Raw genomic sequence first — 17,512 nt, 5'->3', positions numbered from 1 at the left:
ACGTTTTAACGTTGATGTTGATGGTTTTTAATATGTTGTTTTAGTGTATGTTTTTAAAAGTGTGGAGGGAGGAGCGCGGTCCATCTGAGGAGCTGCTACATGGAGTTTCCTCAGTGAAGAAGACCAGACTCCCGAGCGTAGGCCTCGGGAAAAGTTCAACCGGTGGGTCGTCGTCGTCGGCGCCTGCGCGGCGTCTTATTATTAATCGCAAGGCGGTGCTTGAGCCTCAGGAAGGAAGGAGGAGAGAGGAGGAAAACAGAAAAGGGAGAAGGTGGCCCGGTGGTTGGGGATGTTGGGCGACCAGGGCCCAGTCAGGAGGCCTGGCTTCGGGAGCGCTTGGATGTGACAGTGCGGGGTGTGCTTGTGTAACGGCGGCGAGGAGGCAGGGGAAGCCCGTGTTGATGCCGCGGGGGGCCGCTTCTTGTGACAGCTGAGGGCGCCTTGCGCGCGTGAGACTCCGCACGCGCCGCCTCAGAGGGCTGCTCGGCCGGTTCGTCAAGGGGGCGGTTGCTGCTGCTGCTGGGCGCCCGGCCGCACGCTTTTTCGTTCTTTCGCACCCTCCTCACCTACCAACCGACCGACCGACCCACCCAAACCCACCAGCCAGCCATGCGGCTATGCGGGGCCCTCCTCAAGAGCCCCGTCCCCAAACAGATAGAGTACTACTCCCGCTTCTCCCCTTCGCCGCTCTCTATCAAGCAGTTCTTGGACTTCGGTGAGTCACCCGCTCTCTTTTGTTTTCTCCACTACCTCAAAGGACCCCCCTCGCGCGCCCCCGCGGAAGCGAGCACGCGCGCCTGGTTTCTGCCCCTCGCTCTCTCATTGGCTAGGAATGGGAGGAAGAGGGGCTCGCGCGCATTTGGCTTCCCCCCCTCTCTCTCTCTCGCGCGCGCCCCCTCTAGGCGGTGTGAGCCGTCACGGCGTGTGACGTCACGGGGCGGGGCTAAGGGCTCGAGGGACCTCCAGTCCAGTCCCGAGGAGCTCTCTGGGTTCCTCAGGAGGCAGTCCCTGAGGCGGTCATGTCCAGGGTCACCACATGTCCTAAGACTAAGTTAACACCAAAGGGTTACAAGGCGCCGCAAAATGGAGGACATGACCAAAACATAAAGCCCAGACACACCCTCACAGAAATATAAACTCAGGCTTTCGTGGTCCAAAGGGTTACAAAGGCACCACAAAATGTCCTAAAAGCAAAGGGCTACAAAATGGAGGACACCTCCAAACATAAAGCTCAAACGCACCCTCACAGAAATATAAATGCAGGCTTTCACAGGGCCCAAACAGACAGGCCAAAATAAAGCTGCTTCGGGTCACTTTGGAGGTATGCTGTTTAAATGATGCATGTGTCCTAAGAGGACGGAAGCCACACCAAAGCCACACTCCAGTCCTAAGGACTGGAACACAGCTTTGGTGCAGTTTCTGACTTTCAATGTGTGTGTCATTTAAACAACATATCTCCAAAGTGACCCGAAGCAGCTTTATTTTGGCCTGTCTGTTCAGGCCCTAAAGTCTCCTTCCTCAGATGCATTTGGAGGGAGAGGGAAGCCAAGGGCCTAGATACAGTGGTGCCTCGGGTTACGAAATTAATTCGTTCCGCGGCCGCTTTCGTAACCCGAAAAGCCTTCGCAAGCCGAATTGCCATAGGCGCTAATGGGGAAAAGCCGCGTTTCGTGCGAAAAAGCCGAAAAAAGCACCAAAAATTTTCTTCGTATCCCGAAAAAACATTCGTAACCCGGAACAATGATTTCCTATGGGATTTTTTCGTATCCCGAAAATTTCGTAACCTGGGTATTTCGTATCCCGAGGTACCACTGTATAGGAGAGGTAGAAAGAAATGGGTCTTTTCCCAACTTGAAGACTTTGGTTGTATGCCTTCATGTCATTCCTGACTTACAGCGACCCTACGATGGGGTTTTCTTGGCAAGATTTGTTCTGATGAGGTTTGCCACTGCCTTCCACTGGGACTGAGAATGTGTGACATGCCCAGGTCAACCTGTTGGATTTCTAGGTGTCATTCAGGTGCAGCCTATGGAGGCATGTGGCCCCTGTGGCTTTTTTGAGGGGGCACCCTCAGGCCTCTACCAGCGAAGGGACAAATTACCATGGTTTTCTTGTCCATGTACTTGTCCTTCTCAGCCAGTATCATTCACATGTCTTCAGCCCATTGTGTGGACCCCAGACAGAAATGATGTTCTAGTTCTCAAAATCATGAGTGAACAAGAACAAGTGAGGGGCTTTTGCACCTCTTTTCCTTCTCTTTAGTGTGGTTTGAGTGTTTGAGTATGACTCTGGAGACCATGCTTGTCAATGAAACCCATTAGGGTGACCTTGGGCAAGTCACATGCTCTCAGCCTCAGGGGAAGGCAATGGCAAATCTCCTCTGAACAAATCTTGCCAGGAAAACCCTATGATAGATTCCTCTTAGGGTCGCCATAAGTTAGAAACGACTTGAAGGCACACAACACACTCCACCTCTACCCTTCTTCCAGTTTCCAGGCTTTCCATCACTGTGATTTGACATGGTGGCACTTCCAGGCATTTGGAAACTGATTCTGCAGCCCTACTTTCCAATGGGATTGCAAGCCTTGCTTACTGTCACTCCTAGTTTCTTGATTCCTGTGAGTTAGTACAGTATCTTACATTTTTGCAGTGGTTGTGCTGCTTCTGTGACCAATGTTAGACTTTAATTTATCCTGGACCACAACCTACCAGTGCCTTCACCAACCTGGTGGCTTCCAGATGTTCTAGCAACAATATGTGAATCACATGATGATGATGTGTGTGTGTGCCTTTTTCTTGCACAATGTTCTTTAGTGTGTGGAAACCAAAGACTTTGTTATTAATGCACCTTTTCCATATACTAATTATACTACTGTTTTGTGTCCTTAGTGAGATTTGTTATTTCCTTAATATATTTTGTTTCTCTTTTAATTGCAATAAGCTCCTGGCATACTTATGGAGTTTCAAAAAGCTTTCTGTCATTCTCTTTGGTCCTATTCCAGCCAATATAACCACACTCTGTTTAATAAAGCTTATGTGTTTTTTCTCTATAGCCCACTAAAGTTTACTGGTCCTCATCATTTTCTGCAAAGAATCTGTACTGTTACTTGTTTTAGTTCTTGTTAATTTGGGTGATGTGATTGTGCACATTTTGTATCTTTTTGTACCATACTTTCAAAAGAAGCTATAGTAGCAAACAGGAATCATTTCAGGGGACAGTACGGATTTTATTTGCTGTAAACAGGTAAGCAAATAATATGCTGTAAGCAGAGGAAGGACTGGGACATACATAGTAATCTATTGTTGTTATTATTAATAAAAAATGCTTAACAGCAGGGATGTGGCCTTTCTTAAAGAGCTTAGTTTACAGAAGATACTGTAACTACAAAAATATAACTATAATTCTGGACGCTAGTCCCATAGGGGCAAAGCAGACAGCCAGGAAGGAACAGACCATGGCAACCGCTGGACCCACTTCCAAAGTGGCCCATTGCCTGCGGTCCCTAGCTTGCGCTGCCAGGAGTTGGTTTAAATTGACTCTTTTTTGATCAAGTCCTTTGGACCGAATCACTGTCTCTTCTTTTGGCTCATGTGTTTCGGGTCTTAGAAATAAACATAATGTTCTTGTTTCACATTGCCTCTATTACCGCTATCCTGTAAACTATGGCTGTTGTATTGATGGGGTTAATCAGGAGAGACTTGTTTTAGGATCTTTAGAAGTTTTTCTTGCTTTGAAGAGCAGCTGTCACAGCATGAGCTGCTCATATTTGCTTTCATACTGGGACAGGCATTTGCTTCCTAGAAGGTGATTAGTATATGAAAATAGCAAGAATACTGTATATTGTTGCTTTTCCAGAACATTACTTTTTTTTGAATTACAGTTCCCAGGCTCACCCAAAAAAGTTGTTAGTCATGGCCAGGACATGTAAAATTAATTTGCCTTACTCTGGATTTTCTGGATCATAAATGTTTTCTGTGTGTCTGTATTGGCTGAATAAGTAGGATATAGCAAGTCTCACCTTGGAAAAATAAAGGTGTGAGTCTAGTTATCCGGTTCTCAGCATGTTCATTGATGTTGATCTTCATGGATGTTCTCTATAGCTTAACTCCAGACAGAATTCAGAGATGTAGCTGTGTTAGTCTGGTATATCAGTATACAAAGGGATCTTGTAGCACTAACTAACTGTGTGAAAAAAGTACACTTTTGTTGTTGTTGCCTTCAAGTCATTTCCGACTTTATGGTGACCCCTAAGGTGAACATTTTGTAGACCTGGTCTACAAAACTCTACAAATCCTTATGTAACGACTTATTTTGCACAGTCTCAAAGGTGCTATGAGATACTTTTGCGTATAACTCCAGATAGTCACTTTATGAACCCCCACCCCACGTCAGTATTTCAAAATAATAACATCTTCTCTACTATTAGTTTTGTTTACAAAACAGAAGCTACTTGGAATATAATATTTCAATGAGAATATGCACAACTCATTTTTTTCCATCTTTGGTTATGTCCTCTAAAGCCCCATATGCCCCAGGTTCAGGCTTCCTGGCAGACTGTATGTCCCTGTCGGGGCTTTGAGATTGTCAGGAGAGGCCCTTCTCTCAGTCCCACCACTATTGCAAGCACCGTTGGTGGGGTCATGCGAGAGGGCCTTCTTGGTGGCTGCCCCTTGACTCTGGAACTGCCTCCCTAGTTAGGCCAAAATGGCTCCCTCCTTGCTGTCTTTCTGTCAGCAGGCAAAAGCCTTTTTATTCTGACAGGTGTTTAAAACAAAGGTTTTAAAGAACAGGCTAGGGAGTGCTCTGTTTAAGCTGAACCGTTTTTAATAGCTTTTTGTCTTTTTTAAATAGCGTTTTATTTTAACTGGAGGTTTGAATTGCTTTGATACTGTGAATAGTTCAATTCTGTTTTAATGTTCACTTTTTGTATACTTTTAATTGTATTGTTCTTTTAAATTGTAAACTGCTTTGAATCCCAATTTTGGGATAAATGCAGGATACTAATACTGTTACTGTTACTATTACTACTTAATATTAATGTTTTGTCCCAAGAGCGATGCTATGGACTTTAGGTGTAGTAAGGTCTCTGGCTCTCAGGAACACAGCCAGAACAAAAGACTTGTCCACAAATTTCTAAAGTTTCAAAAGCTTTACTGGTTATAAACACAAATAACACAAAACTGATTTCTTCTTTTTCTTACTATAGTCCTTTCTAAATACTTTGCTCTCTTCTTGATGTATTCTATCTTTCTTTGAGGACGATCTTTCTTCCTTTGTGGACTTATCTTTTTGTCAAAGGAAAATACTCTCTCCAGGTCTGACTTGGCTGAAATCTTACTACACACTGAAAATAACTAGAGGGAGACAGTAAGAGACCCTGGGATTTCCCACAATCCTTGCCTTTCTTAAAGCTGTAGATCCCTATTTCCCCTTCTAAACTAATACATAGAAAACCTAATATAATCTTATCTAAATATATGTCTCAAGAGCATCAAAGATGCTCTGGAGGCATGACAATAACAATAATTGGATGGATTTGATTCTAATTTGAATAAGAATGAAAAACGGCTAATTATGGGTGATATGGATTTATTTTTTCTTGAAAGATTGACTTCTTTCCTTGAAAAGGTTTACATTACAGCAAAAGACCCACCAGTCCATAAATAAATTTTGTAAAGAAATCATGAGTTTAAATTATTTCATTGTAACAGTGCACTTTTTAGACATATAGTGTGCATCTACACTGCAAAAATAATATAGTTCGACACTTGTTTAACTGCTGTGGCTACAAAATCCTGGGATTTGTAGTTCTGTGAAGCACTAGCAAGACCTTGTAAAACTACAAATCCCAGGATTCAATAGAATAGCATCACAGCACTTAAAGTGTTTTAACATGTGTGCTGTCAATTAACTAATAGGAAATTTTAAAAATTACACACTTTTTAAGTTTCGTTTTGGCATAAATGTGTATGGGAAATTGGATAGATCAGCCTAAAATATAAATGTTGGGTTAATGTTCACTTTTGTCTTAGGCTGTTCCTTCAGACTCTTTGAAAACCAGAAAGTCAAACATTGTTGTCAGTTTTCCTTATCTAAATTGAGTGCAATAACTAGCATATGTAGTGAAAACAGTTTGGAAAGGCTTCAAGCTTCAGTAGTCTTACTCTAACAAAGATTAATCTTATCTTTAAATTTGGATTGTCTAAATACCAATACTAAATACCTGTCACATATTCTTCCATAAGTAAAAGGATCACAAGGGTACGTTAATAACTGCATGTCATTATTATTTTCAGTGAATATTACAACATAATCTCATCTTTAAAATATTCTTCATGTTAATTCTAGATTATTTATATCAGTGTCATGGTTTTCCTGTAAATTATACAAATAATTACCATAATTTACTGTACAATATCTTGGTGACATTTTGGGTCTTGATCTTTCTGTTTTTGGAAGTTTAAACAGCATTTCTTAAAGCAATGATATCCTGCTTGATTTGAAAATGTGAATAGTCCAAACATGTATATGAACATTGTCATTGCAGATACTACCATATACATGATTGTTTTCTGGATCAATCTATTTCAGGGACCTAGACAGTTCCTAATAATACTTTCAGTCTGAATAATCTTCATTTTGTCAGCCATGGAAGTGGAGGGAGATGTCAAAGGAAGAACAATATCCACCCTGAACTGAATTTTAAACAGCCTACTGTTTTATTAGTTATAAAATGTCCCTAGCTATATATGGGTAGAGATTAAGAAAAATGTGATCGCTGTCTTTTGATGATAAACTCTCAGTCCACCTCATGGGAGAATGCCAGGACGTGATATAGCTAATGATGGCAGATGGGTAATCTGTAATTGCAAAATGTTATGCTAGTGACTAGAGGAGAGTGTGAACTAGTTCAAGAACTCTAATACTTGAGACTCCTGGATGGGCTCTCCCCACACGATGTGTATGAAATAAATCCTATGTGCCTCTTCAGTTAGACCGATAATCCAGTGTAAAGTTGGTTGGGACCAAACAGTGCTGATAACAAGGAAAAAGAAGGATAGAATAGACGATTGCTTCGGGAAGATAAAAATCTTGGCCTTTGGCTGTCAAATAGGAAGCTGGGTGAAATTCCTTCCCAGCCATGTTAGCCAAAGTAAGTTGAAATACAACAGTTTACACAAGGGCTGGTGTAGGAACTCAGCTTGCTATACAGACTAGGCCTTGTTTTATGATTTGGGCTTTTCTTTGGCCTGCATTGGCTAGCCTCAGCTTCCAGCAAGCCCATGTTAGAGTGCTTAACAAACTGATAGGCAGACAGCCCTAGGAATTAGGCACCCAAAGCTAATATAACCAGTTGTTCCTTCTTGCTTCAGTTCCACTAAAAAAAATTGTAGTTTGCTCGAAGTTGATTTGTAGCCTGTTTATCAGTCTTACAGTTTCACTTCTGTCCTGTTCATTTTGTAAAGTTGTGTCTCCTTAGCTGTGATGCTTTATGTCCACCCTTCTTAGAACATGAATGGCAGGACAAAGGGGGAAATGTAGTTACAGTACAAGCATTTTTTTAAAAAACAAACAAACAAACCTAACATTCATGGTTCAGCAATACCTCTAATAGGACTACCTATGCCAGTTTTCAAACTCTTGATAACTCTTCATTTGGCATGAGTACCTAAGAAAGAAACTATGGGCAGGTACTATGGTCTTGAAACCTGCAATTATAAGTTTGCAATCTGAATGTGTCACTGGTGCACATGCTGGTATTGTTCCAATAACAATGGATATTGAGACAAAAAAGTAAGGTTCAGTTTCCATTTCTGAGAACACAAAGCCCCACTGCAACTCAGAATTTGTCTTTTGCTCTGGGCAAAACACATAGGTTCTCAAGTTAACATATAGAACAGAATTGCAGAGAAATGAGACAGACAAAGCTGGAGATCAAATTGTAGATGGTGTAGTAGTATAAAAAGTTCAATTGAAGCCAAATTGTTAGTCTTTCTTGATAGTTGTAAGGTTTGGAATCTTTTGTGCTATTTCTCATTGTTGGATTGTACTTTTGAACATTAACTTCTTTTTTATATATTAATGCTTCATTAATGGTTAACTTGGAATTCTTCCTGCTGCTTCAGCATATCCATTATCTCACCTTCACCATTTTGTGTTTTCCTTATTTTTGGCTCTCCTTGTGCACTGAGGCTTGCTTGAATAGTGCTCACAAGTATTAGAAATGTATGAGAGCTGCATGCAGCCATCTTTCATCCTCTGGAGTCCAAGAATCACAAAATTATAGAACTGGAAAAGAGCACGGGGTCATCCAGTCTAGCCCCCTTCCATACACACAATCAAAGCATTTCTAACAGATGGCCATCCAGCCTGTTTAAAAACCTCCAAAGAAGGAGACTCCACCACTCTCCAAGGCAGTTTATTCCACTGTCAAACAGATCTTACAGTCTGGGAGTTCTTCCTAATGTTGAAGTGAAATCTCTTTTTCTGTATCTCGAATCTATTGCTTCATGTCCTAGCATCTGGAGCAGCAGAAAACAAGCTTGCTCCATCCTCCATATGACATTACTTCAAATATTCAAACATGGCTATCATGTCACCCCTTAACGTTCTTTTCTCCAGGCTAAACATACCTAACTCCCAAAGCCACTTCTTATAGAGCATGCAGTACAGAGTTGTACTGCTACTTCATTTGATCTAGACACTATCACTTCTGTTGATGCAGGATAGAACCAGCTACCACATCACATTGCTGACTCAAGTTCAGTTGTGGTCCACTAAGACTCCTAGATCCATTTTGCATGTACTGCCTTCAAGCCAGGTGTCCCTCATTCTATATCTGCACTTTTTATTTTTACTGCTCAAATGTAGCAGTCTACATTTCTCCCTGTTGAAAGTCAGTTTGTTAGTTTTGGCCCAATTTTTAATCTGTTATAGTCATTTCCTAATTTGGTGTCGTCTGCAAATTCAATAAGTGTGGCCTCTATTCCGTCATCCAAGTCATTCATAAAGATGCTGAATATTACTTTTCTATTACTGTTTCTTAACCATCTTAGAAAGTTTAAATATATATATATGATAAGATCCCTAGTGGCACAGTGGTTAAATGCCTGTACCGGAGCCACTCACTCACAAACCATAAGGTTGCGAGTTCAATACCAGCCATGGGCTCAGGCTCAACTCAGCTTGCATCCTTCTGAGGTCGCTAAAATGAGTAACCAACTTGTTGGGGGTAATTAGCTTACAGTTGTAAACTGCTTAGAGACTGCTTAGGGGGTATGAAGTGGTATGTAAATGAAGCTGTTATTGCTATTGCTATGTATGTTAAGATTTGCTTTTTAAAAACGTGTCAGTAACATTTGTGATTAACAATTGTGAGGCAATCCTTTCTCCGTTAGTTGGCTACAGTCCATTCTTGAGACTGTGAAAGAATTTGTTCTCAGGCTAATTGCTTAGGATTTTCTGGATCACTGAACAGAGACTGTTCATGTAAGATTAGGTGCATGTTTTCCTGTAATTTCTTGTTTTCAAGAGAAATTGAGAGATGTCGTTATTCTTACTCTTTTTCAAATCAGCTTTATAATATATTGGCAGTCAGAATTACTTTGTTATGTAATCATTTTTCATTGGATTTCAGCAGCGTATGCTTCTTTCTATATTGGTAGAAGTCTCATGGGATGATGCCCCACAGATTTCAGAATGCTGTGTGTCCTGTTTGGTGATCATTTACACACTCCTGTGAAGATCATGGGGTGGGATAATGCAGTGATAACACTATAGGTAACTGGATTTATATAAATTGTCTGTCTGGTGCTTTGGAATCTAAATTCATTTCAATAGGTTTTGCATAGAATTCACTTTGCAAGCTTAGATGAAATAACTGCACATGTTGAGAATGAATTTCTCCTTAACAAAAATGGTAGTTTGAGAGGACAGGTTTTTGACTGGACTACAGAAGAAGGAGTTAAATTTCTTCTCTCACTGTGATTCCAATGAGGCTGATATTTGGTATGCATGTCAAGGGCAAAGCAATATCACTTGTAGTTTGGTCCTAAATCTGATATTTGATCAATTACCTTCAGTGTATCTGTTTAAACTCTAACCAACAAACTACTTAGTTCCATTAATTATATTATTCTCAAATAATTAGAGAAAATCAATCAAAGTAATTTTGGAGCGCATCTGTGAGATGGGTCTTAAATATTTTACTTATACATCTATGATTTATGTGTATGCTTCATTGCAGAGGGTGTCTTTGATATTTTTGCCCCAGATTTTTATCAGTATCCACTATATAGTCAAACAACTAAGATATATTAACACTATATTTATGAAAATAACTATTGCATCTTTTCCTTTTCAAGTCCTGTTCATGTAACTTAATCCGTCTGCTCCAAAGTGCCAGAATTATATGCCAGAATTGATCAGTAAGATCCGGAGTAAGTAAATGGAGAATTGCAGTCAGTGGCGGGATACAGACCACCCAAAAAGGTGGTCCTTGTTTTGCTGCTCAAGGGAGCTGCAGCGGACAAACTACCCGACTCCCTCGCGCAGAAAAAAGAACCCACAAAAAGCGGGTTCTTTCTGTGCAGCACCATAAGGACATTGCAGTACTCCAGTGGCACACTCGAGACATCCTTATGGGGGTGTGACGTGTGAATGCTAAGTGTACGTCGTGTCAAAATGGTGGCGCCCATGTGTATAGGGCGCTGCCATTTTGATGCCCCCGTCATGTGCTAGGGGTGAGGCACGTATGGGCGGTGCACCCTCGGAAAATAAATTTAAGTGACTTCCATTTTTGTTCTAATTTTTGAATTGTCAGTTTTAAACTCGCAATTATTGATAGCAACTAGAACCAAAATACTACATTTAGGGTTGGATCTAAAAGTGCCCTTTTGTACTCAGAAGGTATATTCTTTTTATGGAAAGGCTTTATTATAAAGTATGCTGGCTGGGATGACAGAAACTACAGAAATCACATTTTCTGTAGGGTATCAAGCAGGCAGAATTTATGCTACACCATTGCATTAGAAAGTGGAACTAAATGTAAACCTACAGTTGGCCTGCCACATTTGTGGCTTTGACTTTTGCGAATTTAATTATTTGCGGTTTTGATTAATATGTTATCTCTAGAAATCTCTAGATCAGGGGTAGGCAATCTTTTTGAGCCGGGAGCCGGGTTGCTGTCCCTCAGACAACTGGGGGGCCGAAGCCAAAAAATAAATAATTAAATAAATTTTTTTAAAAAATTACATATATAAATAAACCAGGACAAATGTAGGACAAAATTTTCAAATGGAAGACACTTTTTTTTAAAAAAATGGAGGACATGCGAAAAAATTTGCTGATTTTTTAGAAAATGTTAATATAAATGCATGTTTCTGAGGCTTCTATAGACAATTGCCCCCCCAAAGGCCCCGGCGGCAATCAGCGGCAGAACCGGGCTGGGGCCAGTCCCAAGGTCTCGCCGGGCCACATCCGGCCCGCGGGCCGCAGGTTGCCTACCCCTGCTCTAGATCCTCTAAAGCAACTTTGCCAGAAGTTGACCATAGAGTTGTGCTGGAGAATCTAGAAGTTCCAAGAGAATACACTTCTCTAAGCATTTGTAGGTCCTCTAGGACATGTCTGTGATTAGCTTTTGGCAGATGTTGACCATAGAGTTGCTCTGAAGGATCTGGAGATTCCTAGAGATGTTCTTTCAGGAAAAAAAATTAGTGTTTTTTTATTTGGGGGTCTTTCACCACTAACCTCAGTGAATGTGGAGGGAACACTGTATTTGCACAACAGTATACACAATCTTTTATAGAAGCATAAGAATTGCTATTATTTAAGTACGGCTTACATACTAATAATAAAATATTTATTTGTATTCTGCCTCTCCCTTTTGAGGATCGAGGTGGGTAACAGCAAACCAATATAACAATTACATAGACAATAATAAAATATTCCCTAATCTCCCTCTCCTAGAATATAAGAATAAACATATGATCTACAGTAACAGTTCCATTACAACAAGTTATACAGAATCACAACAAATTTACAACAAAATTTAGAGCAAAATTTAGACCAACTGGAGGGGCAAATGGATGGGTGAGTAGTTCTTGTTTTTGGAGGTCAATCTGGGAAGTCCCGCCAGAAGAGATCTGTTTTTATCGCCTTTTTAAAGACCTCCAGAGATGTCATATATGGCAGATCTCTGGCAGGTCATTCCAAATTTTTGGAGCGGCAGTTGAAAAGGTCCTCTGGGAAGTCGCCACCAGTCTAGTTTTCTTTGGATGCAGCAGATTCTTCCCAGAGGATCTGAGTGTGCAGGAAGGATGGTATGGGAGGAGCCGTTCCCTCAAGTATGCTGGACCTAAGCCATGTAGGGCTTTATAGGTAATAACCAACACCTTCTACTGTGCCTGGAAGCTAATAGGCAGGCAGTGTAGAAATTTCAAAATAGGTGTAATAGGGTTGAATTTAGACTTTCCTATGACCAAACTGGCTGCCATATTTTGGACCGGTTGTAGCTTCTGAATGTGGCACAAGGGTTGCACCATGCAGAGCGAGTTACAGAAATTGAGATGAGAGGTTACCAGTGAATTTACAACCGTCTCTAGGCCCCCCTGTTTCAGGTAGGGTCGCAGTTGGCGTATCAGCCGAAGCTGATAGCAGGCACTCCTGGCCGTCGCATCAATCTGAGATGTCAGCTGAAGCGACAAATCCAGAGGTTCACCCTGTTCTGAGTGGTTGTGCGATAGTTCCAGAAACTCATTCCTTTTACTATGTATACAACCCATACTAATCTATAACAAGATCCATCTTGAATGAGCTGGTTGTGTGTACAACAGCATTACATTATGTTAATCAATAAGCAACCTTTTGGCTAACTAAACCCCAATGCGTACATTATTGCTTTCCTGGAAAAACAACATGACAGTGCTTTGTACTATTGTCTAGATATTTCATTGAAATATATTGAGACTTATCTGCTATTGAACCTTGCTAGTTCTTTGGATGTATATTAAGCTATGATATGAGAATTACATTGTCAGTCTATTATTATTTGGTAACATAAATGTACATTATCGTACCAAAAAATCCTTTACTTTTTCAGACTTGAGCTTTAAGTTGATATTTGTTGACAACTACCATCAGTCCCAGCCAGCTTGATTAGTTCTCACTAACTATGAGAGTTGTTGAGTAGTAGCTGGAGATCCAAAGGTGCAAATTTAATAGAAATTGGTGCATATTAATACTCTTGTGATAGCTTATGATAGAATCTATACTTGTTATGTAATTACTTCATTTTTAAAGATAAATTAGTTATACTGTATTGTTATGTGCCTTCATGTAATTTCTGACATGGCAACTCTAAGGAGAACTTCTCATGGGGTTTTCTTGGCAAGATTTCTTTAGAGAGGGTTTGCCATTGCCTTCCTCTGAAGTTGAGAGAATGTGACTTGCCCAAGGCCACCCAGTAGATTTCTATGGCTAAGCCGGGATTCAAACCCTGGTCTCCCAGAGTCCTAGTCCAACATTAAAACCTCTACATGATACTGGCCTTCCGTTTATCATGTGCATGCAATTTTCACAACCAAACTATAGTTTCAAAAGTGGTATATAAATTGGTCCTTATATTGGTCTGAATAACAGATCCTGTCTGATCTTGGAAGCTAAGCAGGGTCAGCCCTGGTGAGCACATGAATGAGAGAAAGCCAATAAATACCAGGTGCTGTAAGCTAAATTTCAGAGGAAGGAACAGGCAAAACCATCTCTTGAATATTTCTTGCTTAAGAAAACCCTATGAAATTTGTGGGGTCAACATAAATCAACAGGTGACTTGAAGGCACATACACACACAAGGTGGTCTTTATCCACTGGATAATTATCCTCAGGATCAGTATACACATAGAACAAGAAGCATATTTATATTTAAATGTAAGTGCTACTTTTTTACCCAGGGAGTTCAGAGTGGCTTACAACAAAAAAATTAAAATACCTAAATGTATTTCAGTTTAATAGATAGTTCTACATCCAAGAGAGTAGTTTCTGTCTGCAAACTGCACTGAATAGTTTTCTTGTATTTTCTGCCAGTGAGTAACATGCTTTTAAATTACTACTGAGATTTCAGTAGCCTTTGCAGGGATTTATTAGCTTACACATAGGGTTGCCAATCCCGGTTTGGGCGGTGCCGTCTCGGTCCCGTCTGGTTTGGCGCCCAAACCGGGACGGCCCCGCCCACCGGGCGCCCCGCGGCGGCCCAAGGCCTTGCTGAGGCCTGGGAAGGCTCTCCGTGATTGAGCTCCAGCCGCGAGACGCTCCCTCCCGGCCCCAGCGAGGCCTTTGAGGCGCTCCGCGGTCGGAGCTCCGGCCGCGGGGGCCTCCAAGGCCTCCGCAAGCCAGGGAGGAGGAGGAGGCGCTTCCCACCGCGGCCATCGCCGCGATGAGGGGCGGCCCCCGCCTCCTTCCCGGCCTGGGAGCTGGCCGAGGCTTCTCCTCAGGCCAGGAGGAGGAGGAGGCCGCTCCCACTGCGCGATCGCCGCGATGAGGAACAGCCTCCGCCTCTTTCCCGGCCTGGGAGCCGGCCTAGCCTCCCTCTCAGGCCGGAGAGGGAGGGAAGCCTGCACCGAGGCAATCGCCGCGATGCCAAGCTTCCCCCCGCCCTTCCCGGCCTGAGAGCCGGCCTAGGGTCCCCTCAGGCCGGGAGGAGGGGGAGGAAGCCTGGCACGCGGTGATCGCCGCGATGCCAAACTCCCCTCCCCCCTTCCCGGCCTGAGACCGGCTAGGGGCTTCCTCTCAGGCCGGGAGGAGGGGGGGGAGCCTGGCACCGCGGCGATCGCCGCGATGCCAAGCTTCCCCCGCCCTTCCCCCCGGCCTGAGAGCGGCCTAGGGGCTCCCTCTCAGGCCGGGAGGAGGGGGAGGAAGCCTGCGCGAGACATCGCGCAATGCCAAGCTTCCCCCCCCGCCCTTCCCGCCTGAGAGCCGGCCTAGGGGCTCCCTCTCTCAGGCCGGGAGGAGGGGGAGGAAGCCTGGCATCGAGGCAATCGCCGCGATGCCAAGCTTCCCCCGCCCTTCCCGGCCTGAGAGCCGGCCTAGGGGCTCCCTCTCAGGCTGGGAGGAGTGGAGGAAGCCTGGCACCGCGGCAATCACCGCGATGCCAAGCTTCCCCCCGCCCTTCCCGGCCTTGGAGCCGGCCTAGGCCCTCCCTCAGGCCAGGAGGAGGGGGAGGAAGCCTGGCACCGAGGCACGCCGCGATGCCAAGCTTCCCCCCGCCCTTCCCAGCCTGAGAGCCGGCCTAGGGGCTCCCTCTCAGGCCGGGAGGAGGGGGAGGAACCTGGCACCGCGGCTCACCCGCGAGCCAAGCTTCCCCCGCCCTCCCGGCCTTGGAGCGGCCTAGGCTTCCTCCTCCAGGCCGGGAGGAGGGGGAGGAAGCCCGGCACTGCGGCAATCGCCGCGATGCCAAGCTTCCCCCGCGCCCTTCCCGGCCTGGGAGCCGGCCTAGGCTTCCTCCCAGGCCGGGAGGATGGGAGGCTGCTTGGCACCCGCGGCAATCGCCGTGATTCCAAGCGGCCCCCGTTCCTCTCCCGGCTTGGGAGCCGGCCTAGGCGTCCTCGAAGCCGGGAGGAGGAGGAGGAGACAGGGTTTGCAAATGTAGGCCTTTTTTTTAATTTCCTAGGCAGGAAATAAAAAAAAAAGTCCTACATTTTCAAACCTTGTCCACATTTGTCCTGGTTCGGAGGTCCTCCATATGGCAACCCTACTTAGAGGCAGTAAGGGCAAGCTAAGAAGCAGTGTGCTTCATTTTAGCCTGTAGTTATGGAACCAGTAGGTGTTTTGCTCAATCTTTGCTATTTAACTGGGAGTAGCATTAAAATATAAAATAAAGTGTAGTAGGTATGATTATAATGTCCATATATTGTCTAATGAAAATTTTCCTGGGTCCAATAGAAGCGGCTAAATTCTGTCCATAGAATTCTCTTGGCTTGTTCTTTGTATAGTTTCACATTACTTTAGAGCAGAGAGAATGAACATGTTACTTCTCTGACAGGTTCGTCTTCCTGGTCCTTGACAAGTGTTGTAATTCAATGACTGAGTACAGAAATAATCCTGTACACTACTGATAACTGTACTCATAGCCTTGTTTCTTATTACTGATTATAAGTTGTAATAGCCATGCAAGTTAACAAACATAGAGTAATTTAAGAAATACAAAGGATTTGTAGTGTTTTTAAATAGCTCAGGTAGCTATCGCTCTTTTTGTATGATTTTTCTTCAAGATTAAAAAAGCAGACATGTCATTCACAGAGGTGGAAAAGAGCACATTTATGTTGAGAACCACTGCTTATGCATATCTTTCTGTAATGGAAAGTTTTGGATTAGATGCATTAATGAAGAAAAATCAGTTCTCATAAATCAACTGCATTATAGGCCTTTTGTTTTATATAAAATGTAAATGGCTATGAGCATGAAATGACAATTTGGATTGTTCTGTTTACGTGACTTTCCTGACTTCCTTGTTTAATGGGGTATAATCCCTGAATACACTTCAAATGAATGAATTCTTTGTGGGAGAAATTATTTGTAGGGAGATATCATCATTTTGCCATGCAGTAAACATGCAGCTATGAGCAAAAATATTTTTCTCCATTTCTTTCCACCTGATGACTGACCTCTGTGCTAGTGAACAGAAAAAATGTGGAGGTTTCTCAGATATGCACAAACATTGTTACAGAATTTAACATCATAGATCTGGAAGAGGCTGAATGATCAAAGATAATTTTCATGTACTAGAAGCAGTACAAATTTTGGTTTAAAAAATTCCAACATGGTTGGGTTATTCCAAAAGTTCCAGCCTAGGAATGAGATGTGATCAACGTTTTCTTAAGCCCATCATTAACTAAAGGCTAAGGATTTGATTTTCTCCCATCTTTCCTTTAGTAAATGTGGTAAAAAAGAACATGAGCAGGAAATATGTACTTCCACAGTGGCATGTTCCTGATTTCTTCTAAAAAGAGATGCCTGCCTGCTTACTACATACATTTGTACATATGCACTGTATAAAAATTTGCTAAGAACAAAATTTAAATGCTCAAATTGATTCTGATGTCAGTTTTTTCATCATATCCTTTGTCTATCATTCAGTTGCTTTCCTGTTTTTAAGATATCTTCTGTTAAATTCACTGGCATTTACATAGTAGCAGATATTCAGTAACCCAAGGTATATTCTCCATATTACACCATTTATTGTACACCAATCTTCAAGTTGCAAAAGTTTATAGAATCTGACATACCTAAAGTATGAAGTGATGAGTTAGAGAACCAGATTTTCTTGGGGAATTAAATGTATAATGGATACAACTGTTGCCCATGTGTATGATTTGCACTGTGTGTAAAGTATGTGATCATGCTGTGTGAGAAAGAGACTTGATAAATACTAATTCATAATTATTGTATTTGTGGTTTGTTGAAGTCCAGAATCCACTTGTGTACCCATCAAGAAACTGGTTTACTGTTGATTGATATGAT

General features: G+C 42.7%; 1 protein-coding gene across 5 annotated transcripts in view; it reads left to right on the top strand.

Annotated features, from left to right (window-relative positions):
• The first annotated feature begins 204 nt into the window (after positions 1-204).
• PDK3 (pyruvate dehydrogenase kinase 3) overlaps positions 205-17,512 on the top strand; it is a 91,312-nt gene continuing 74,004 nt past the window's right edge. For 4 of the 5 annotated variants that reach the window (XM_042460748.1, XM_042460746.1, XM_042460745.1 and 1 more), the window contains exon 1: positions 205-715. In XM_042460748.1, the coding sequence (XP_042316682.1) occupies positions 610-715 (106 nt within the window). In that variant the 5' untranslated portion in view covers positions 205-609. The remainder of the gene's footprint in view (positions 716-17,512) is intronic. The other variant, XM_042460749.1, reaches the window with a different exon arrangement.

This window comes from Sceloporus undulatus, chromosome 3, assembly GCF_019175285.1.
Source record: "Sceloporus undulatus isolate JIND9_A2432 ecotype Alabama chromosome 3, SceUnd_v1.1, whole genome shotgun sequence".
Taxonomy (NCBI): domain Eukaryota; kingdom Metazoa; phylum Chordata; class Lepidosauria; order Squamata; family Phrynosomatidae; genus Sceloporus; species Sceloporus undulatus.
The sequence above is the reverse complement of the archived record's forward strand: the minus strand, read 5'-3'. Positions and strand labels throughout refer to the sequence as shown.